At 38.3% G+C, this 24,980-nt stretch overlaps 1 protein-coding gene across 4 annotated transcripts in view; it reads left to right on the top strand.

Moving 5' to 3' along the window:
• Positions 1–24,980, top strand: part of SLIT2 (slit guidance ligand 2) — a 397,114-nt gene that overhangs the window by 325,201 nt on the left and 46,933 nt on the right. For 2 of the 4 annotated variants that reach the window (XM_051830459.3, XM_089326979.1), the window contains 8 exons: positions 813–884; positions 1,390–1,461; positions 3,698–3,769; positions 7,505–7,668; positions 18,825–18,949; positions 19,089–19,186; positions 20,407–20,546; positions 24,616–24,642. In XM_051830459.3, coding sequence (XP_051686419.1) covers positions 813–884; positions 1,390–1,461; positions 3,698–3,769; positions 7,505–7,668; positions 18,825–18,949; positions 19,089–19,186; positions 20,407–20,546; positions 24,616–24,642 — 770 coding nt within the window. The remainder of the gene's footprint in view (positions 1–812; positions 885–1,389; positions 1,462–3,697; positions 3,770–7,504; positions 7,669–18,824; positions 18,950–19,088; positions 19,187–20,406; positions 20,547–24,615; positions 24,643–24,980) is intronic. The other 2 variants (XM_051830475.3, XM_051830478.3) reach the window with 1 other exon arrangement.

Genomic DNA, 24,980 nt, shown 5'->3' on the forward strand with positions numbered 1-24,980 from the left:
GGCAAACAGATCATAGATGTTAATGGAATATACCTTATAATTAGTTCAAAGTTATCTGATTTTAGAGTAAATATAGGTAGAATAGGTACAAGATTGTTAGTGTTCCTTGAATTCGAAGGTATATAGCTAATTAGTGAATTCTAGAAACCTAAGTAGCAGAAAATGTTATATATCTAAAATGAGCTTTATCTGGGTACATTGAAGCTATTCAAAATGCAGTTGATCATCTTCAGATTTTCTGAAAAATATGAAAAATCTCAAACACCTCTATTCAAACTGCTAATGATTAAATAAATTAATGAAAAGCTATCTTCAGAGATGCCTTATTCAGCTGCTATTTATTTGATAGCAGTAAGAACTGATTAAATACATTTATTCTGTTAAATAAACCATTAAATTATGTCAATTTCCAAAGGTTCACTCTAGTAGAATCCCATTTGCTGCAGTATGTGATTATTTTAAATCAGCTAGAAGTGGAAAGTAAGAATTTGTGAATCTACAAACGGTTTTACCAGTCACTATCATACAAATCTTGCAAGTAACTTGTAATACACACACGTTTAGTTCTTCAGTAACTACAAAGAGAGATTATAAAACTGATGCAAGCCTCCCAGGATTGTCACAATTTTACATTGTGTTTTACTGATATGTTGACATTTTAATAGAGGAATGGATAAACCTGAGCTTTGCCGAATCTTCCATTTATTCATGTGTTCTGCTTCACAAAAATAGTAACTATATATGGTGGTTTTATATATAGTTAATGTACATATTGGTTCATAGCAGCTCCATCTCTTTCTCTTCTCTTTCAGAGACCTAAGTAACAACAGAATAAGCACCCTTTCAAATCAGAGCTTCAGCAACATGACCCAGCTCCTGACTCTGTGAGTGTGGGAGTGTGGGATGAGGGTCTGTTAGTTGTGGGACAAGATGCATTTTCTAGATGCTGCACAGAGATCTTGGGGAACAAAGCAGAGTCTGCCATCACAGAACATAATTATCTTTGGAAGAAACAAATAAAGCCTCAGTAAACAAACATTTGCAAATATTACAGAAAATATTGAATTCTACAACAGAAACAATGATTAATTGACACTTTTGGTGGAATTAGTGCATAGGATTCTAGGGAAAGACATCTCAGAGAGGAACTGTTTGAGGCACCAATGCTGGCAACATAGGCAGAGGAAGATGCTCTAGGTTATATTTAGGAAATAAATGTGTTGTATTAAAAATCCAATACAAAGAATTTTTAAAATTGTATGTATGTGCAAATATTCTTAATTTGCAAGATGCTCAAATAACACTTTCCTGAAATGTTTTATTTTAAAAATGACATTTGGACATTTTTGGATTCCAGAATTAAACAAATTGGCATTTGTATGCTTTCAGAATTCTTAGTTATAACCGTCTGAGATGTATTCCTCCTCGAACCTTCGATGGATTGAAGTCTCTTCGACTGCTGTAAGCATCTTCTGTTCTGCTAACCACATCTTTTCTTGGGGATCAGAGCACTGGGTTTGTCTCCTGAAAGGTTTCACTGCTTTCTCGAATTCTGGCTATTGTAGCATATGTGCATTGATATTTATTACACACTTGGAAATAGGAAAATTGTATCATTTTGTCTCACGCTTTCATTTGGACATTAAGACTTTCTCTTTTGCAATATTTATTGTCATAGTCATTTAGTTGAACATATATAACATTAAACATGTGTTTTATCCAGTTCTAGTTAATTTTGAAAGAAAAGGGGTAAAATTCCATTTATTTAGAAACTGCAGCCGGCTCAATAGGCTAATCCTCCACCTAGCGGCACCAGCACACCAGGTTCTAGTTCCGGTCGGGCACTGGATTCTGTCTCAGCTCTCTGCTGTGGCCAGGGAAGGCAGTGGAGGATGGCCCAAGTGCTTGGGCCCTGCACCCCATGGGAGACCAGGAGAAGCACCTGGCTCCTGGCTTCAGATCAGCGCAGCACGCCAGCCGTAGCGGCCATTGGAGGGTGAACCAACGGCAAAAGGAAGACTTTTCTCTCTCTCTCTCTCTCTCTCTCTCTCTCACTGTCCACTCTGCCTGTCAAAAAAAAAAAAAAAAAAAAAAAAAAAGAAAGAAACTGCATACTACATGAATATATTTAACCATAAAAATGTACATTAAGGGATAGGAAATAAAACATGATTCTCAATTCCAAGCCATTTCTCTAGAACTAAGAGTTCAAACAATTTAATGTGCTTCTCTGGTCTGTTTTGTCTGTTTTTACATGCATTTGTTTTTATATCCTAATATATGTATGCATTTTCCTGTTAAAAGCCATAAATAGGCTCTTTTCTTGGCTATTTTTATTTAATATATGTTTTAGAATCTTTCCATTGTATGTAGGTATTACTCAGCTGCTTAACTGCTACTGAGTAGTCCGTAGGTAAAAGGAACCGTACCTCATTTAATCGCTGTCATCTTTATTGTCATCTGGCTTACCTACAAATTTCACTATCCTATACAGTACTTTAATTAGCATCATGTACATTTATTTTAGTCCAAATGTACTAGCATTTCAGCACCGATTTCGAGTGGAATGTTAGAGTCAAGTATAGTGGGAGAATACCAAAAATGCCATTCAAATTGTTCCCCAAACAAGGTTTTATCAATTTAAAAATTTTATTTTTCTACCAACTGTTTAGTTGAGCATCTTTTTCAAAGTTCTCTTGAAAACATTGAATAACATTAATATTTTTATTTTTGTCCATATAACAGATTTAAATATTTTCCATGTTTTAATTTTCATTTCCAAGTGTGGCAAGCTTGAATATACTTTGTTGATTGAACATTTGTGATTCTTATTCTAATGAGCCTGATCATATAATTTTCCCATTTTCTACTAAGTAATCTGTCCTGTCTTTATTAAAGTAGATGTCTTTATGCGTCTACTGCTTGACTATGGGTGTGCAGGTCTTTTCATAAAGAAGTCAATCCTTGTATCTTATATGTGTTGCAAACACTTCTCTTTCTATTCTTTTTTTTTTCTTTTTTTTTTCTTTTTTGACAGGCAGAGTGGACAGTGAGAGAGAGAGACAGAGAGGAAGGTCTTCCTTTGCCGTTGGTTCACCCTCCAATGGCCGCCACAGCCGGCGCGCTGCGACCGGCGCACCGCGCTGATCCGATGGCAGGAGCCAGGAGCTTTTCCTGGTCTCCCATGGGGTGCAGGGCCCAAGCACCTGGGCCATCCTCCACTGCACTCCCTGGCCACAGCAGAGGGCTGGCCTGGAAGAGGGGCAACCGGGACAGAATCCGGCGCCCCGACCGGGACTAGAACCCGGTGTGCCGGCGCCGCAAGGCGGAGGATTAGCCTAGTGAGCCGCGGCGCCGGCCTCTTTCTATTCTTATGTGGAATCTTTCATATGGATATATTTGATGTTGTCAAAAATGTATCATTCTTCCCAATTATAGTTTCTGGGTTTTTCCACTGCTCTTTTGAGAGTATTCCACACTCAATGTGTATAAACAGGAACTCTTCTGTATCTTAATTTTAAAAATTTTATTTTTACATTTAACTCTGCAATCTGAAATTTATTTTGTGCATATTATGTGAGGGAGGAATTGATGTTTGCTTTCCAAAACAGACATTTAGTTGTCCCACAATTATTAAGTAAACTGTCTTTTTATGATGAAATAAATAACATTTAAGTTTTCCTTTTCTTGCTTTTAGTTCTCTACACGGAAATGACATTTCTGTTGTGCCTGAAGGTGCCTTCAATGATCTTTCTGCACTATCACACCTGTGAGTACTTCCTTCGTGCACGTGGGTTTAGGCTCAGACTCTCTTGTGAGTGATCTGGGAACTGTCCTCTGCCACTTCTTCTCTAATGTTGTTGAGGTGATTGCTTCGTCGTTAAAGAAAATGTAAAGGTTTTCAGCCTGGATGGGATGCATTCTACGGGATAGCTTCTGTTTGCCCTTCCTGCTCTTCCTCCCGTTGACAGAGTGGCTCCCAGCTGCACTAGCCTGAGCTTTTTTCTCACTGCTCTGAACCTCGAGTATCTGCTCCTCTTCTTTATGTCTGTCTCAAATCTGCTTTGCCAAGTCACATACCAAGCATTGCATCCCCCACCAGGACTATCCTGGTTTTCTCAAACTAGACTTGTTTATTTAAGAAATACTGCTCCTCTTCAACTGTGATACCATGCAGAAATGAATGAGACCTAGTTCATGACAGGGTACCCTGGTAGTCAGAAGCAGCCAAGTCCTCATATTGGATGAAATGATTTTCATTATATTTTTTTTTCCCTTAGCAGCCTATTGCTACCTCCATATTTCCTGGAACTACAATAAAATGATGTTTTAAATAATTGGGGTCCATGATTACTAGGTATCATGTTAAGACCGTGACAACCTATGAAGAAGTTTAGGGAGCAGCCCAAGACCCAAAGCAATACTGAGTTTGGTGCCACCTGCTGTCAGTTATTGGCTTCAGCATAGCTATCAGTGTGTTGTGGGTACTGGTTCCCCACAAGAGGTTACATTCTTTCCTGGCTTTACACACCTCTTTAAAACTCATAAACTCCAAAAGATAAGAAGCATATAAAAAGTTTAGAAAATTGAGAAGAAAGAATGATTGGAGAAGAGGGTACAATTGTTTCACGTGCTACATCTGAATTTGCCTTGTGAGATTGTTATCTGTGTGTGCTGATCTCTCAGACCCTGCCACCTACTACTAGATTTCTTTCACTCAACCGCTAGGTTCTGGGAAGCAAGCTGTCCATTTTTCACCTGTGAGCTGCAGCACCTATTTCAAAGTTGACATCAGGGCCACTCCTTTATGGATTCCACAGCGGCCATTCAATGAGACACCTTATGAAGGAAGCCCCTGGAGCAGGGGTGCAGGCAGCCTTGTTGTCTAGCAGAGAGTGCAGCCTAAAGGAGGAAGTGGCCTTGCTGGTGTGAGGTCATGAATCAGAAGGGGCAGCACCGTGCCTGGGTGCTGCTTGAACTGAACAGAACTTTGCTGTGTGTGACCACCACCGGCCGCTAAAGTTAGAAGCAATTTGAATATTTGTCAGTGTCCTGTTCCGCTTTGCTTTGTATTTGTGTATTTTTGTTTTATTCCTTAGACTGTAGAAGGCTCCACTCCATTCTGTTTTTCTACTTCCTCTTCTCATCACAAAAAGGACTTAGCAAATGTCAGTAAAGATAGGATCAGATGACTCAAAATCACCATTTTTCTCACTTTTAATTTAGAAAGGTTTGAATCAGACATACTTATGGACATAAAATGCACTGCATTCCAGTTCTTGGTTAAGTTGAGCATTAAAGCTGATTTAATAAAAAGTATTATGATTTTACAAGCATGTTTTGGGGGTTGCCTAAAAAATACTAATCATGTATAGACCATAGAGTCATAAGTTGTTTATAAATCAGAAAATTAATCAGATTTTAAGTGCTACTTTATGTATCTATGAACTATACCCAAATTTGGCAAATTTAGGTTCTTGGTTGACTTCTCCAGTCTGTTAATTTCTTATTTTTTTATTTCATTTGAATAGGAGAGAAAGAGAGACAGCTCCCCACCCACTGATTCTCTCCCCAAATGCCAGCACCAGCTTCATCTGGGCCAGGCCAAAACCCGGATTTGTGAGCCCAATCTAGATATCCCACATGGTGGCAGGAGCCCTATTACTTGAGCCATCCCCACTCCTCCCAGGATCCGCCTTAGCAGGAGCTAGAGTCAGAAGCCAGGGCCGGGTATTGAAGCAATGAATTCTAATGCAGGCTCCAGGCCTTTTAACCAGCATCTTAAACGCTAGGCTAAGTGCTTAGTCCTGAGATCAGTTCCTTGATCTATACAGTGGATTATTAATAATAATGATATTATAGGGTTATGTTTTGGGATAAGGTGAAGGAATTTGTGTAAATTTAGGATGCACGTATCCCACTCCCTGCAAATAAGGAGCACTTTTAAAAGTTCGAGGCAAAGTCAGAATGAAAAGTTAAGTTTTGGGATCCGTGTTGTGATGCCGCAGGTTAAACCTCAACCTGCGACACCAGCATACCATGTCAGAGCAGTGGTTCAAGTCTTGGCTGCTCTGCTCCCTGCTGATATGCCTGCGAAAGCAATAGAAGGCTGAAGCACTTGGGCCCATGCCACCCATGGGGGAAACCCAAATGGAGTTCCTGGCTCCAGGCATTGGCCTGTCCCAGACCTGGCTGTGGCAGCTGTTTGGGGAGTGAATAAATTGTAATTCATTCTCTCTCTCCCTGTCCCTCTTCCTCTCTCTCACCTCGCACCTATCTATGTCCTTCCCTCCCACCCTCCCTAGCTCTATCACTCTGCCTTTCAAATAAGTGAAAAAAAAATCTTTTTTTAAAAATGGCAAGTTTCTTTTGGTATGAAAAAATTCAAATCTGTACATATAAGGAGTGTTCAAAACGTTCATGAAAATGCGTATTATTAAAACACTATGCATCACTTCAAATTGTTGCATCGAAACAAATGTACCTTTTCATTTCATTTATCCAGAAATATTTTGAAGAGTATTTGTAGTAATGGTGCAGTAAATGTTAGCTATTACTTGCTGGCACTACTACCACTTATGGAAACACAAACCAAGGTTAAGATATGAAAGACTTTATAAAGGACAGATATCCAGTGATGATCCACATCTGCTCTGAAGAATAGCACTGTGCATCTTCATTATTTCATGCCATTTCTTCTTTTTTTTACCATTTTCTTTTTTTAAACTTTTATTTAATAAATATAAATTTCCAAAGTACAACCTTTGGATTATAGCAGTTCTTCCCCCCATAACCACCCTCCCATGCGCAAACCATGCTATCTCCTCTTCCCTCTCCCATCCCATTCTTCCTTAAGATTCATTTCTAATTATCTTTATATACAGAAGATCTTTATATACAGAAGTATATACAGAAGTATATACTAAGTGTAGTACAGCACATTGAGGACAGCTGTGCCTCTGAACTTACTGCCCCCTCACCTGAAACATGATCCCCTTCCTTTCCCCTCCACTTAACTCTTCAGCACCCTCTTCCGGAAAACTTAGTCAGTTTGTTCACAGTCATAAAGATGTCAACTGTAGCACTTCTAATGACATTTTTGTATATTTGAACTTGTTAATCTCTGCAGGAGGAATTCTTTGGAGTGGAGAATACTGAGTTATTCATAGTTGGGTCCTAAGATTGTTTCATAGTGATTACATTCTCCTTAACTAATTGACAAATGAAGAATGCACGTAGGTTGCACGAACACCTAATAGAAACCCATCTCTGCAAAATAAAGCACAGATGGGTGTCAGCCCCAATGATACCTCACCAGATCCCAGCAGCACATAATTTAGGAGAATAGGGGAGTCTCCAGTATCTGCATTTTCTTCTGAACTGTTACCATGGAAAAATCCATAGGGATTTTCTTCTGAGGATCACCTTGAATTCTGTTCCCTTAGGAAATAACAATACTTCCATACTTGTGTGTATGTGTGCTTTTGTGGTGTTGTTTTTCCAGAGCGATTGGAGCCAATCCTCTTTACTGTGATTGTAACATGCAGTGGTTGTCCGACTGGGTGAAGTCGGAATATAAGGAACCCGGAATTGCTCGCTGTGCTGGTCCTGGAGAAATGGCAGATAAACTGTTACTCACAACTCCCTCCAAAAAATTTACGTGTCAAGGTACGGTTTATTAATCATTTGCACTTTTTAAATGAAATCTTTTTACTAATTAAAAGAAGAAAAAGCAAGCACCTTGCCATTAGACTTCAGAGGTCGAGTGTAACAGCCAGTAGACTTTTTCCACCCATGCTTAGACAAGACAGAGCAGCCTCCTGAAGTGCCTAAGTAAAAAGCTGTGCTTTTCCAATAAATCTCAGACTTGCCCATTGCAAGTGACTGTCACTGAAAATTTCTTGAAAATGAAGGGCAAAATACACAGTTTCTGGAAATTCTTTTCATAGCCTCTAACAAGTAAAATATTTTGCTTTTGCCTTGTCTGAACATGCGCCCTGCTGCTAAGAGCTGCCAGGGCCCTGTGGCTTCCTAAGGCCAGGTAAGGAGAGACGGGCTCCCCAGTGTTCAGGCCAAACCTTCTGATTCTCCTCTCTTGCTGCAGACATCCTGTGTGGGTTGATGTTCCTCTTCCCTGCTCGTTTGTAGCCCTGCCTTTTCCCTCTGTTTTATGGCATTGTGAATCCTAAATGACGTCATCATAATATTATTCTCTTATTTTACTATAAGCTTAATACATACCCAATATGGAAAATCTAAAGAGAAAAGAGTAAGCAATAAGAAACATCTTATTTCTGTAAAAAGAAATGAGTTAGTGATTAATTACAATACCTACAGATAACCACTGTTAAACTTGTCTTGTGTAGTTTTCCAGTTTTGTAAATGAAGTATATGGATTTTTGTTCCTTCCAAAAATAAGAGGGATAATTACTATTTTTTTTTTTTTTTTGAGAGACAGAGAAGGCTGCCACCTGCTGATTTACTTCCCAAATGCTTGAAACAGCCAGGACTCGGCCATAACAAAAGCTGGGGGCTGGGAACTCAATCCAGGCCTCTCAGACTGCAGCCCTGTTATGTGGGCTATCACTGCTGCCCCTCAGGTGCCACATTAGCAGGAATGCTGAGGTCAGGAGCTGGACCAACAATATTCTGAGATTGTAAATCTTTTTTTTATTATTTGACAGGTAGAGTCATAGACAGTGAGACAGACAGAGAGAAAGGTCTTCCTTCCATTGGTTCACTCCTCAAGTGGCCGCTACGGCCGGCACTGTGCTGATCCAAAGCCAGGAGCCAGGTGCTTCCTCCTGGTCTCCCTCGCAGATGCAAGGGCCCAAGCACTTGGGCCATCTTCCACTATCCTCCCGGGCCACGGCAGAGAGCGGGACTGGAAGAGGAGCAACCAGGACTAGAACCGGGGCCCATATGGGATGCCAGTGCCTCAGGCGGAGGATTAACCAAGTGAGCCACGGCGCCAGCCCCATGAGATTGTAAATCTTTTAAGAGGGCCTTGCAGAAATACTAGATCAAGGAGAGAAATTTTTCAAGCTTCTAAATGTATAACCAGCAAATGTGGAATAAAGGTGTTATGTGTGAGACTAAATTCTAGATATCATGGACCATAGAGAAGTGTACAGCACAGGCTTACTTTGCAAGACTGCAAGCCTAGACAAAAAGATAAGGTTTCAATGTTTATGAGGAAGAATACACTGAAATAGGTATTTTGTGCAGTGGATCTCTGCACAAGTTCTAGAGTCCAGAACCTACTTGGGGCTAAACCCCAGCCTCATTTTTCAGTAGCTGAGTATTCTTTCTTTAATCACTTAGCCACTCTATACCTCGGTGTCTTCATGTGGAAGGAGACATGACAGTCCCAGACTGAGTCCTGTTAATGTTAAAGGTATTAATGTGTAGCAAACATGCTGCCTCGAACATAATAACCACTCAGTATAGGATAACTGCTTCAAGGTATTATCCATCTTCAGAACACCAAAGAGTGACATAGGATACTCCATGATTTGATAAAAGAAGGAACTGTCAAAAACTATATAAACATTTTAGGTTGATATCCCATGTGTTTTTTTAAATATTTATTTTATTTATTTGAAAGAGTTACAGAGAGAGGTAGAGACAGAGAGAGAGGTCTTCCATCCGCTGGTTCACTCCCCAGATGCCCGCAATGGCTGGAGCTGTGCCGATCCGAAGCCAGGAACCAGGAGCTTTTTCTGGGTCCCCACGTGGGTGCAGGGGCCCAAGGACTTGGGCCATCTTCTACTGCTTTCCCAGGCCATAGCAGAGAGCTGGATTGGATGAGGAGCAGCCGGGACTAGAACCGGCGCCATATGGGATGCCGGCGCTTCAGGCCAGGGTTTTAACCTGCTATGCCACAGCACCGGCCCCCCAATGTGTTTTTCATAGCTGTAAATGGTTATAGCACATTGTAAACATTGACATTAATTTTAAAGGTTTATTTGAAAGGCATACAGAACAAGAGGGAGGGGGGAGGGGAGGGAGGAGAAAGAGGGGGAGAAGAAAAGAGAAAGAGGGAGAGAATAGCTTCTATCTACTCCCCAGGTGCCACAACAGCCAGAGGTGGATCAGTCCAAAGTCAGGAGCCAGAAATTCCATCCAGGTCTCCCATGTGGGTGGCAGGAGCCCAGATACTTATCATCTGCTGTCATCTCCCAGGCAATTAGCAGGAAGCTGGATTGGAAGCAGAGGCAGGACGAAGTCCTAGCATAGCAGTCTGTTATGGGATGCAGGTATCCCAAGCAGCAGCTTAAGTTGCTGTAACACAATACCCATTCCAACATTGATAGTTTAAAACAAAACTTCTATCTCTCTTTTAAATGTGCATAGACTTCAAAAAGTTCATAGAAAATGGAATTAAATAATATTTATCTGTTGCAAAAGTGTTTGAAATCCATGTGTAGTTTTTCCATAATACACATTTTTAATGAACTATTTGAACTCTCATATTTGCTGGAATTTTAATACCATAGCTGACTTAAAAGAAACAAAAGCATATCCTTTGTACATTCTTCTGTTCCCTTGAAGCTCTGTTTTTTTCCTAAAATACCTATGACTATTACCTCAAAGAATTATATCATTCTTTGCTACAAAAGAATGCATATATAATTGGAATTTTTAAAATTTTCATCCACCAGAAGCCTTTAAATGTTTTTATAAAACTTTTCTCTGAATTTAATCATTGCCATTTATACTAGTCCATCATTAGATGAAACAGCATAATTGTTTATCAATATTTTCATATTTTTACTAAAAATTGGAAGTGCAGTTTTATTGACATAGCTTTCTGGGATTATGTACATCAATTGTTAGAACCTTTGAAAATAATAGGCATTTTAAATTATTTTGTAATTCTAAGTGTTTCCTTGGGGCAGTGCCCAGTGATAAATTGGCTAAGAGGTATATCATGCTGTTATAAAGTAGAGAAGAAACACATGTCGAAGAGGAAGTAGGAGCGCTGACAATGACAGAAAATCTTGTGTTTAGGTATGCTGTTAGGCTTACATGAGGAAGTTGAGAAATTGCAAGCTGATTGTTTTGCACCTCTCTGTGCCCAGGGACCCTTGTACTTCATATTGAAAAATAAGAGTGTTTATCCATATTTCTCAAAGTTTACAATCCCCTCATGGTATTTCTTTTCTTTTGAGATATTTCTTGAAAAACAATTTCATAACAAATTTGAAAACAGCTATGTACACTTAAGCTCTACTCTTAATGGCTTGTATTCACTTATTAAATGTTCTCAAAGCTAATACCTAACACATACATACATATACAGGTTTATGTTACTCATACACATCTGATTGGTCCATTTTTAAAATCTCATGACCATACATAGTATCTTATTTACTTTATGTAGCGTACATGGAAACATACTTGACAAAAATGGTCCTTATCATAACTGATCAATACTACTTTCTGTAGTGATAGGAATGTTCTGTTTCCGCTCTTTCCAATATTATAGCAAGTAGCCATTTGTGGTTACTGGATACTTCAAATTGTGGCAAATTTGATTAAAGAAATTTATTTAATTTTATTTCATGTAAACATAAATATTCACATGTGTCTAGTGACTACTGTGTTAGATTTTTTTTCATGACTGCAACAAAATACCTGAGGCACGCTGATTTTGCAAATAAAAGAGCTTCGTATTGGCTCACAATTTTGAAAGTTCACAGTTCAAAATCAGGTTCTGCTATTGGTTCAGCCTCTAATAATAGTGTTTTTGCTGGTAGAGCCCCAAGGTTGTGTACACCATTAAAACCAAGGACAGGGAGCATGTGTGTCAACAATATCTGTCTCTATCGTACTCCATTTAAGTCCACCAGGATTTACTAATTACCCAATCCAATCTAATCACTTCCCAAATGCCTTACCTTCAAACACTGTTATTTGATTAAGTGTCCACCCTCTTAGTCTGGCACCTTAGACTGCTTGGCCATCCTGACACACACATTTCCACCCTCTTAGTGTCATTAACATGAGACCTTCAGGCCTGGACTCCAAGAGTTCCAGACCAAGTCATACTCAAACCATAGCAGCTAACATATTGGGTGGTATAGTTGCTACAAAGTCCCAGATAAAGAAATCATGTTAGAAGAGGGTGTTTGTGAATGTGAGTGTGCTTAAGCTATCTATTCAAACAAGTAGACAGTTGTGGAGATACTGGCCAATTGTAGGCAGAACTATAGGAAAAGAGCTGTGCTATGGAAGAATGCTGTTCCCACTCCAGGGATGCTAATAAACAATTGAGCTGAAACCTGCTAATTGACAGATAATGGAAGTTGCTAGACCTGTGAGCTCAATTTCAGCCATTTAGTTGAACACAAGTACATAATTTCAAATTACAGAAGATGGATATTCTTTATTTTGACATGTTTACACAGCTATCTTTAAATACAATTTAAATATTTTTTCTTCTAGAAAAAAAGCTATGTATTACTTAGAGTAACTAAGTTTTCAACAAGTACAAAGTAGGAAAAGTATGTTATTGCAAAATTTAAAGGAAGAAAGAAAGAAAGAAGGGGGGATTGAGGAAGAGAGGGATGGACGTATGATTATCTTCTTGCAATTGCGCCTATAAAATCTGTTCTCTGTGTTAATAAAACTTTTTTTTTTTTGGACAGGCAGAGTTAGTGAGAGAGAGGCAGAGAGAAAGGTCTTCCTTTCTGTTGGTTCACCCCACAAATGGCCACTACGGCCGGTGCGCTGTGCTGATCCGAAGCAGGAGCCAGGTGCTTCCTCCTGGTCTCCCATGCGGGTGCAGGGCCCAAGGACCTAGGCCATCCTCCACTGCCTTCCCAGGCCACAGCAGAGAGCTGGACAGGAAGAGGAGCCACTGGGACAGAATCTGGCACCCCAAATGGGACTAAAACCAGGGTGCCAGCACCACAGGCGGAGGATTAGCCTAATGAGCCGTGGCACCGGCCATAATAAAACTTTTTAAAAATTCATTCTTTTAAGAAAATTTTTATTCTCAGTTTTTTGTAGTATTTTCTTTATGGCATAATCTCACAGTTTTTGTGTACAACAGAAATAAATGTTCTGGTGAAATAGATTAGTAAAGCATATTTAGTTAAGACACAGATTAGAGCATTCTTACAGGGTAAGCAAACCATCATGATTGCGTTTATAACACAAGTATCCTGTCCTCACCATTTCAGTATCAGATGAAATTAGAAGAAACAATCTGCAAAAAGACAGATGGTTTTGCCCTCTACAGGCTTTCCTTAAGAAATATCAGCCTGGGGAGTGGAACATTGTTATTTTCTCATATTCTTTATAATGCTTGTGTTTGAAGATGTAGCTATAGAGACAACCAAATGGTTCTGTTTTTTCTGTTTGACAAACACATGCTTAAACAGGATAAGAACGGAACAGTCTGATGGGAATGAGTGATGCATTCCTTCATTCATTCAACACATACTAAATTTCTAATTTGTGCCAGTTCCAGGGTGTCAAAAATACAGTGGCAAACAATACCAAGTAAAACCCCTTTCCTCATGGAGCTTATATACCAACAATATTTATATTTGAATAGATAATTCTAAAACAACATAGAAACTTAGCAATAGAAAAAAAAATATATATATATATGATATGAGGATATTTCAAAACATTCATGGAAGTTGAGTTAAAATATATTTTGGCGGGGTCAAAAAAAATTTTTTTTTTTTTGACAGGCAGAGTGGACAGTGAGAGAGAGAGACAGAGAGAAAGGACTTCCTTTTGCCGTTGGTTCACCCTCCAATGGCCGCCGTGGCTGGCGCACCGCGCTGATCCGATGGCAGGAGCCAGGAGCCAGGTGCTTTTCCTGGTCTCCCATGGGGTGCAGGGCCCAAGCACCTGGGCCATCCTCCACTGCACTCCCTGGCCACAGCAGAGAGCTGGCCTGGAAGAGGGGCAACCGGGACAGAATCCGGCGCCCCAACCGGGACTAGAACCTGGTGTGCCGGCGCCGCTAGGCGGAGGATTAGCCTAGTGAGCCGCGGCGCCGGCCCGGGGTCAAAAATTTTTGACATCTATGTACAGTTTTTTCATAAACATCCCTTCCATGAACTTTCCTTTTCTTTCCAATGCTGTTACTGATACCTCTTTCTTTTTCATCTACTCTTTAGTGTAGAAATACGAGGGTTAATCTTCCTAGCTTTTTTAATTCCTCAGTTGATTTCAGTCAATGGCTTCAAGTATCTGTGCCTTTTCTTATGAACTTGAGATCCATATTTCTATCCACTTAATGGATTCCTCTCTCTTGTTGCCATACAGAAACTTAACACATCTACCAAGACATGCATTATCCATTCCCCTCAAGCCTTCCTCTAACTGATATGTGTATGTCTCAAAGCTGAGTAATAAGTTTTCCAGATATCCAGGCATTTCACTTGGTGTTGATCCCTCAAAACTTAAGTCTAGTGCCTGGCACAAAGAAGACCCTCAATAAATATTTGATAAATGGATGATTTAATTATGGGATGTTGTTTAAAATATATCTTTGTTATTAATACTTAAGAAATGTAATAATAGCAAATGGAGCATGGAATCATTGGTTTTAATTAGAAATCTCCTTTTAGTTCATTATCCAATGTCAAATATCCCCTTCCTGCTTCTTAGGCTGTCTTTGATGTACCTCAGCTTTATACAAGGTCAGTGGTAGAGGATTTTGTTATTTTACTCATGTTTCCAAGAGATGCCAGAATAAAGACAGACTCTGAGATATAGTTAAGTTTTGTCTAGAGCTTTGGTAATAAATCAAAATGTGATACATTTCTCAGTGGGTGGCAACGTTGGTGTCAGGTGCATAGCTAGTGATTTGCGTCAAGTAAGCAAGTCTGCCTACAAGCTTTAATGGATTTGAGGTCTAGCAGTTCTCCCATTAAAGATTAAAGTAACTGACAGAGACAGATTGTTAACGAAACTTTCAACTTCTTTTCCCTTTGAATTATTAAGCTAAGCACACCTACATCCATGCAGTTGATGTTACGTTGCTTTCTGGAGTCAAGACCAAATCTCAAATCAATCCAGTTAGCCTAGACTAGCCTCCTTCATTTCAGTGGCATTAGTAAATATCTGTATCCTTCATGCAAGGTTTCTTTTCTCCTCTGTGGCATGCATCTCATGAGGGCTAATTTGTTAGCAATATTTCAACATTTCTTGGAACCAGTTAGTTTTTGAAAGGGAAAAAGCTTGATGCCTCTGGTTCCTTAATAAGCAGTATTGCAAGAAAAACGAAAACCTCTCCTGCCTCTTAAGATTGCACTGTTACTTGTAGAAGTTTTCCATACCAAATTTTCAATCACAGGTATGTCCTTAAATCACATAAATCATTAACTCTTGGTGGTGTTATGCATTAGATAATTCTTTTGCTGCCCACTTCTATTCTCCGTCAGTTCCCCAAATTTCAGCTATTCCTAGCATATATAGACGGTGCTCAGTAAATTTGTGAAAAAGATAAATAAATAAATAGAAAAATAGATTTGCCTTATGTTAAAATTTGGACAAATAAAGGATTTCCTTTCCCCTTTTAAGTAAACCACTTTTTTGAGTTTTCCCCTCACTGTACCCTTTGGAAGTCTAGCAAAGAGTATATTAGCCCCAATTCTTATTTCTGTGCCTGATCTCATGAGGATTTTTGCCTTATATTCATTATATCTCAATGCATAAAACAGCCCACTGAGGGCTACCATTTTCCTAAAACCACATGCTTCAGTGACAAAGTTGGATTATAATTTGGGTTGATGGACTTCAGATTGTATGCCCAAGATTACTTTTTATTACGCTAAATTACAATTTCTGTTCTTCAATGCATTTTTTTCCATCTTGGACTATTCAATCAAGTGTATAAAATTCTATAAATTTTGGCTTGCTCCTGGGCAGGAATATAGAAATAGGCGATTTAAATAAACCAGGTAGGTATAAAATCATAATATTAAAAGGTTAAGTGGAATTACAGTCTAAATAAAATAGGAAAAAGAATTATGTCATGTTAAGGCATTTGTCCATATCAGAGGATACTCTTTGGAACTTATATAACATAAAAAAATAAGAAAACCTTTGGGCTTAGTCTTTACTCAAACTCAAGTTCTAGAAATAAGAAATATCTTTGAAGAACTTACTTCAAAAGAAAAATGAGAAAAATGGAGAAGCAAATAGAATTGTAGCTATAGCTGTCAACTTTAAGAACCTCAATATGTTGCTGACTTCCTAAATCCAGAGCCACCACCAAACTAGCACAAAAGGCTTAAGAAATGGTCAGAGGGGCCCTGTGCACTTAAGAAAGGCAGGTGTCTATAGAACTAAACTGAATATAGAAAGGGGCAACAACCTCTGTATACTGACAAGGAATTCTAGTTGTAAAACTCCTTTGACATACCTAACTATAAAGGAAACCAAAGCTGATCATAGTAAAAACAAAAATGGATAAATTAGGTGGTACTTATTTGGTGTTTGTTAATCAGATATGATTCAGTTGACATTTACCCAATAAATCTTGACTATGTAGTAAACTGGACAGGTACTACTTCAGACCAGCATTTTTATTGCCTGAAAACTTACATTCTTCAGAATGTATTCCCTGAAAAAATCTCCAGTTTATCATCTAAATACTCACACATAATGTTTTGAAAAAGTCACATTCCACAGAATGAAGCTAAACGCTGCCTACCCTAAACTTCTGTACTCAAACCATACACTTAAAAGGCAGAATGTCCAAAATTAGACCCAAAGCCATTTATTCGTCAGATGAATGAGCATGGCCCTGGCACTTGCTGACGTGCTGTTTTGATACCATACAATTCTCATCTACTTCAACCTATGCGTTGGCCCCCAGATGGATTCTTCTTTGCTCTGATTTATCTGAGGGGCCCACTACCAACTAGATATTTCTTTTTCTATGCTGACTCCAAATTTGATAACTATAAATATTAAAACCATTTATTGTGGGGCATTAATGTTAATTTAACTAACTGCTTAACTAACTGCCACCATCGATTCTCCAGTGTGCTGAATGGCTGGATTGTTGTCCCTAATTGATAAATAAGTTGGGGGTGATAGTAAATTAAATTTCAGTGAGGCTCATTTCAGAATTAATCCCACTGATTTCCCTGCTATACTTTTGATACAGAGACTTCATTAATTATACTGGTTCTCAAGAGAAAGTAGAGGGGACAGTGGCACTGGTACAGTCTCTCTTAGTGACTGCAGTGTCACTAGAAGCAGGCACCACCCTCTCCCATTAGCACAGCTATTGCTAGAACTGCCATCCACTTCCAAACGTTTAAAAAGAAACAGGAATTCCTATGTAGACTTTTCTCAAGGGTTTTTTGTTCTTGTTGTTGTCAGCAGAAACTCTCTCCTTTTTGTAGATTGTAATTCAAAACCATCTTTGACTGGTTATGGACCAGTATTTCCCAGGCTATGAAGAGATATAAAGAAATCTATGGCTGCCATGTTCATTTGCATTCTCTTATACATGGGAGTATATCCCTTTATACCCACTACTGATAAAGAGAAATTCTAACCTGTAGATATCATAAAAGGTAGTTCATTTGAGTGGAAGTCATAAGACATTTTGAGTGTTGTACCTAGAGGATTAGAACAGTGAGTGGAAGCCACATGCTGCACAATTGTCCTGTTAAGTCTAGTAGACATTGTGTGTGATGAAACATGCAGTCAGGATTATGGTTGCTTGTACTAATGAGGATTAAAGGAATCAAGAGATTGGTGATAGAAGAAATGCAATTAATGCTCATATTATAAGATTATATGTAAACATGTCACTCCGCCATTTTCCTACTCAGACACAGTTGCCAACAAGCAGTCTAGTAAATTATCACAAGCAGTGAAAAATAGCATCGGGGCTCACAATTTTTTTGAGGAGTGTACAGCTTCCACAGTCAGAGACAGGCAGAGATCTCCTGTTTGCTATGTCACTCATCAAATGCCTGCAACAGCCCATCTTGCACCGGGCAGAATCCAGGAAAGAACCAGGAACTCAGGGACTGCCCATATCCTGAGTGGCATTGTAACTGCTGTACCAAATGCCCCTGAATGATGAGACTTTTAAGAAGTGTATTTCAAAATGTGAAATTACAATGGTGTTTTCTTCTCAGAGGGGAAGACATAGAAGCAGTATGCTGATGAACTAAAGGAGAAACTAACTCATAAGAATATGAGGGAGAATATAATAGAGATTAAATTTTTGGTTTATTTTCATATAACCAACAGTGGCACCACATTGTATTTCCTATATGAAACACTCTGAGCTAATGTCATCTGGATCTGGGCAGGTGTTTTTAATTGTTTTTCATTGTAGTGATGGATTTCTATCTATTTATAGAACTCATTCTCTCTCTCTCTCTCTCTCTCTCTCTCTCTCTCTCTCTCTCTCCCACACACACACACACACACACACACTCACAGTCTTCTCTGCGACAGCATATATTTCTCTGAAACTCACAGGTATGGGCAGTGTCCATGTAAGACATCCACATAAGCTGGTCCGTGGGGACTTGCTCTGTGATACTGGTTTCCTTAACACCAGATACTAACTCCCTAAAGTAGAAACTCAGACTCCCACTTTGACTTAAGAGTCCCATAGTACCTCCCAGGGAGAAGACCTCCTGTTGCATTCTTGAACATAGTATATTGATGATGACTTCTGGCTTTGTCACAGAAGAAAAATACATATAGATATGCAATCAAAAATAAATGTATTTAAAATTTATATTAAAGTGTAGAAATAATTTTAAGCAAACTAAAAATAGAAAGCATCTATTTCTAATGTTTCAATTAAATTTTAGGTCCCGTCGATGTCAATATTCTTGCTAAATGTAATCCCTGCTTATCCAATCCGTGCAAAAATGATGGCACCTGTAACAATGATCCTGTTGACTTTTATCGATGCACCTGTCCATATGGTTTCAAGGTAAGCAGAGGCTGTTTGAAGAGCCACATCATGAAAAAATATCTTGCTGTAAATGTGCCTCGTTATCCCACACTCCTTCCTCTGAGTGCTGAGAATGCCTTGGTTGACATCCAACTCTCCTTGACCATTCCTTCTCCAGGGGCAAGACTGTGACATTCCTATTCATGCTTGCATCAGTAACCCGTGTAAACATGGAGGAACTTGCCACTTAAAGGAAGGGGAAAAAGATGGGTTCTGGTAGGTCATGCGGCTGCTATCATGTCTGCGGTCTAGGAGCAAGAATAACTAAATACACGTATATTTTCCTTCCTAAATCAAAGGGTATTTTTAAAGGAACACCAGTATAATGGCAATCTTGAATATATTCATCCTTGTCCAAGCTATTGCAATATTAAAAAAAATACGTATGTAGACACTGCAGTGTTCTCAGCTCAAGATGCCATAAAATCAACAAATTTGAAAACATGCACACACATATATTATGATTAATCAGGTTATATTAGTACAAAACAAAGTATTTGTTATACTATGCTAAATTAATAGGCAGCTAGTCTCTCACTGCAATTCATTTATTCATCTGTCATTTTGCTTCTGATTCACCGATGGTGTTTAATGCTAAGATATACGTCCCACTGAAACAGAAAATTAATGATTCATTTCCAAGCCCCAATACAAGTAGGCAAACATGCTGTGAACATTTTTAATTTGTGGTTATTTAATTGTATGGTACAATTAATTCAGTTATACCTCATGCATTATAAAATAGAATTCTTTATTAAATGACACATAATTTCACATAAGAATGCTAATCTAATGCTTATTGGAGATGCCATTTTTTGGAAGAATTATACTTCATTTCTGTATTCTGTTATGAAAATATCTTATCTATTTAAAATTTACTCAAAGATTATTTGCACACTTAATCACGATTAAAAATACAATGTTTTATGCCATGGTAAAAGTCATATTTAATTGAGACTTGAAGATAGCATTCACATTTTGTAATTGTAAAGAAAACAAAATCCTGTTTTCAGGTTTCTTTCTGGTTTCAAGACAACAGCAACTTTGCATGTTTTAGATATAAATTTGAAAATAAGAATCAATTCCTCATTTATGAGAAATTATGAATTATTTTACTGTAGCATAACTCTAGATTAAGATATATATGTTATGGATGAGCGCTTTGTTTGTGTTTTAGACCTGGAAATCTGTTGCATTTATTTACTTCTAAAACAATGCACACATTGCTATCATACACCCAGCTTAGATTTTTTTTTCCTCTTCTACCAATTTCTGGTTTGGTGAATGTTATCTTATTGGTGCTTACAAAATTTCATTTAAAAACATTTTAAAAGTAAAAGCTCCATAGTTAATCAATGTATTTATGAGTTTTTCAAAATTAAACAATGTGACTTTAAAATGTGACAAAATGATGTTTTTGCTTCCCCGGTCATCAGGTGTATTTGTGCAGATGGATTTGAAGGGGAAAATTGTGAAGTCAATGTTGATGATTGTGAAGATAATGACTGTGAAAATAATTCTACTTGTGTCGATGGAATTAATAACTATACCTGCCTGTGCCCACCTGAGTTCACAGGTATGAAGAGTAGGAAATAGTATACATTCATCAGAATATCTGTTTGCAAGCATCATTGACGCTGATATATGTTTAGTAAACCATTATATTATTTGATAACTGGTAGGGGTTTTGGAAATTTGGTGTCATGTAAGTAATATAAGTTCTTGAAGATGATTTCAAACAACCAAAGAAAAGACCCAGGAAGCGCCATTCAAACACATGCATCCGTCTTAAACCAAGTAGTCCAGCAAAACAAAGGCTGTTGGTGAACCTTTTGGTGCCACGGTTTAATGGCATTTTCATGAAAACAATTTTCTCTAGGTAAACGAGGCCACCAAGACGTATGTGAGAAGAGGGCATTGATTTATATAGCCAAAACATAATTAAGGATTTGAGGTTTCTCAGGTTCATGCTTATTTCTTCACTAGAGGGTATTTTCCTCCAGTAAACTGTGACCTTCAGAGTAAAACTCAATCAAGAAGATATTGCGCATTTTGGAGTCTCGTGAGACCATCATTTCTTTTCTGACACTTTTGTCTCTTTGGGTGATAAATCTCACAAGCCTACCAAATTGATAAACTTTCTCCCAATTCAAACCAATTTGCTATAAAGTCAACATCAAGTTTATAACTTTTCTGTTTTCTTAGAATATCTGTGTGATTGATTTTTGTGGCTATGAATAAGAAACTTCACAGTTACAATATTTTCCTAAGTAAATCATTAAAGTTGATAGAAAACGAAGATATCACAAATTTTATTAGTAAGAAAAAAATGGAAAAGTAGATTCAATCACTCTACTAAAAGTGACTATTTTCATTTCTGAGTGGCTTTCATTAATTCTCATTATGGCCATATAAGCTCATCCATAATTGAGAATATGAAAGGGTGATATAACTATGTATGTGACTAAGGTTAACATCTCTACATATGAAAAATGAACACACATCTTTAGGATTATCTTTCACAGCATTGGTAAATCATTTGAAATTTCTCATGAAATACCCAAACTTTTATATTACCTTTCTTGATGAACAGATGCTAGAAAAAACAGTAAGGTTTGGTTTTGAGAACTCATATCTATTTGAGTGCCTTTGAAGCTGCTTTGGCCATGGTGTGTATATGTGTGTTTGTATTTTTTTGTAAGTAGACAGTTGATGCTGTGTAAAGTTATACTGAGTATCCAGTAGAAATTTGAGTATGGTATATCACTATCCTATTACGTACATACAGAAAGCAGAATTTGAGCATTCTTTGATATTTTGCATTAACAAGGGATGGCAAGTATACCTACCATGCACTTTTTCTAAAGTTGCCAGAAAGACTTTAATGCACCCAAGTTTTGACCTTCACACCACTATTCTTTGTGCCATACCTCAGATACTTGCCATCCTAACAGATTTCGAGAGCCGTCAAGGCTTCCTAGAGAATCTGAGCTTTGTTGGAAGAGCTCATTTAGACTTGTATAATAAGCCCAGTCTTTGTACCAATATCTGTTACCAGAATGCTGTTAGGACAAAATAGTTTTCTTTTTCTGTCTTTTTTTGGATAATTACAGGAAAGGACTTATTAACCTAGTTAATTTTGGAGGCCTCTTTCAACCAACCTGCTCTGACTCCAACAAATTGGGCCCAAGAATTTCCAGTACACTATAGCTAGCAAATGCCCCCTGAGCATAGAAATGAGGAATTGTGTGCATGTACACACACACACGCACACACACACACACACATGGATATACGCATATCCCTTCCTGATGGTAACCTGGACTTGGGAGCATGGCCATATTCAGGTTCTCACATGTTTTTGGTAATGGTTTCTTTAAGGTGGTAGAATCTTCTGAGCTGTTTGGGGGGGGTTCCACCTTGGTTTGGCATTTGATTTGCTACTCCTTATTCGTATCCATTTCTTTGGAGTTTATGTCTCACCTGTTCACCCTTCACTTCCCAAGCTCCTGTCCTGCCCTGATCCTCTTAAATTGATGTTTTTCCATCCTAAGGATTCAGTTCAGGGCAACTTCCCCTGAGAAGTATGAGGAAGCCCCACTTCCCCCTCCAAGTCAGATCTCTTTCTTTGAAGTGTATCATAAAGACCTGAAGCTCAGCCAACATATGACATCATGAAAGCTGTCACAAGGGAATCTGCCATGACTATCTGTCAAGAGCCATTTAGCTCTGGGCAAGAGCTAGAGTCATTTAGCCTTTTTACTTACAGCACAGCTATTACAGTGTTGGATTGCCTTAATTTGGGCAAAAGATCAACACAAATACTGAACTCAAGAAAAAAGTGCAATGCATACAGAGCGGGAAGATATCACCATTATAATTTTGGACTGTGTCTTGTGGGCCATGAAGAGTTTGACAATTTGGCATTAAAGAAGATAGCTAAATGGGGCAAATTCGTAGCTCATCTTTTAACTGTAGTACTTTTGTACACATGTGAAATGAGCTCATTTACAAAATATCAAACAACCATCTGCAGATTTTGAAGTAAGTGGCACATAAGTGACCTTTAATTATAGGAAAGTATAAATGGGACTCTGGAGTTTCATATCCTGCTCCATCCAAGTTTGCAGTGAAGGAAGAATTTTCTTATAATGTGACTATATTGTTTTAAATGTAAGTTTGGAATCTGATTAATGATCATGAAATCTGGGAACAGAGACCCAGCTATGCGCAGGAAATATAATAATGTTGTCATTGTTTAAAAGTCATTAGTCACAAGTTGCTTTTTCCTTTGATGATTTTTTTTACTCTGTATCCCAAGGACTTACAGGGAGAGAGTGAACTCTGCTTAACAGAGCAAATAATGCTTGATAGATAAAGCTTGTAAATGATTATGGTGAAAATATTTATATTTGGCAACTGGGTCATGGGTGAAAATGGACACAATGTGGTCAACAGAGAAAAGTCAGAGCTCTGAAAGCTATCTGACAGAGAAGTCATGAAGAGCCAGTTGTAAAACTCAACTGGAAACGTTCAGCATAAAATGAGCCACATTAAGAAACGTATTAAACTTGACTTAAGCCCTGAATGGCCAAAACTTCACCATAGGTAGCTGTTTACATACTAGAAGAGAAGCCAGTCTGTTTTTCTATTACCTAAACCTTGCCATACCCTCCCTTCTGCCAGTCTTCAAAATGATTCTTCCCTACCTACTGCAACCCAACATCCACCCTGCTAGTTGTAAATGCATGCCCATTGATGGCAGTCATTCATCAGACAAGATTAATTTTAAAAAGCTAAATCCACTATGATTCTGTATTTAAATAACTATGTTAAGTATAAGGAAGCAGAGACTTTAAAATTGTTGAACGGATGATTTAGAAGTGAATTCCAATATTTTCATTTTAAAAGCCAGAGAGATTTGGGGTTTGCTTTTGTTTTCTTAAATCAGTATATCCTTTCCAAAGACGTTTTCGAGGACTTCCTTAAATTTTACACAAGCTCGAAACCTATAAAAATGAAAATTGGAAATGCAACACCCTTTCGGTGTTGAAAACATGGACACCTTTCCTTAGGCTCTAGTGTTAAGAGTTTTAGGTGTTGAATTGAACCTTGGGTCTGCTGTATCAAAATTGAGTAGGTACTAATTACCCCTATTCTGGGACCATACACAAGTATGATAGGAGCTGAATCCCATTGTAAGCTCTCATATTGCTTAATGGGACTATACAAATTCAGTAAAATAAAAAGTTTTCATACAAATAGGACATAAAAAGGCTTCAAGTATATTTTATGGAAAGTAATCAGAATTTTAATTTTCCCATTTTGTACCATTCTCTCTCTGCTGAATCTCTAATGCCTATTTACCAACCATTCAGTGCACATCGTAAGCAGTAAAACTGCTGGTTGCCACACACCCCCTGGTTTAGAAACAGATCCCCAGCTCCCTGTGACGGTGTTTATCCTTTGCCTCATTCTCTCCATGTGTGTGCGTTGGCCAGCTGTAGGTAAGGAATCTAAGCCTTGGTCCGGTTTGCTCTCTCGCCTGGCTGCTCTGTTGTTAATGCTGTGCATTGGCTTGATGTGCTCTGCTGTTGTACCGCAATGTAAAAGTCTTTTGTCTCTTCTGTCTTTGTCGCTGCCAGCTGCTAATCTGAATGAGGTGGAAAAAGGTTAGTTGCCTTTTAAGTCTATTATGATTTTCATTTTAGTTTCCCTCTTTCTTGTAAAGCTACATTGATTTCACTGTGTGTACATGATAAAGGAACATGGATGAAGTGTGAATTCTGAAAGCAATATGTCAATTCAGACATTCAGAGCCTTGATATATGTATAAGCCAGACACTATAGAGTGGGTCTCTGAAATGTAGTTTATCAATTTCCAGAAGTCTATAATGGGAACTCTCTGAGTGGGAAGAAAGGTGGCTAAAAAAAAAGAAAGTCATATTTTCTATTTTCTACTTGTCTGTATGCTTTTACTTTAAAAAAAAATCACAAAGGTGTTATTTTT

The sequence above is a fragment of the Oryctolagus cuniculus genome, chromosome 2, assembly GCF_051225735.1.
Source record: "Oryctolagus cuniculus isolate XC-2025 breed Fujian yellow rabbit chromosome 2, ASM5122573v1, whole genome shotgun sequence".
NCBI lineage: Eukaryota > Metazoa > Chordata > Mammalia > Lagomorpha > Leporidae > Oryctolagus > Oryctolagus cuniculus.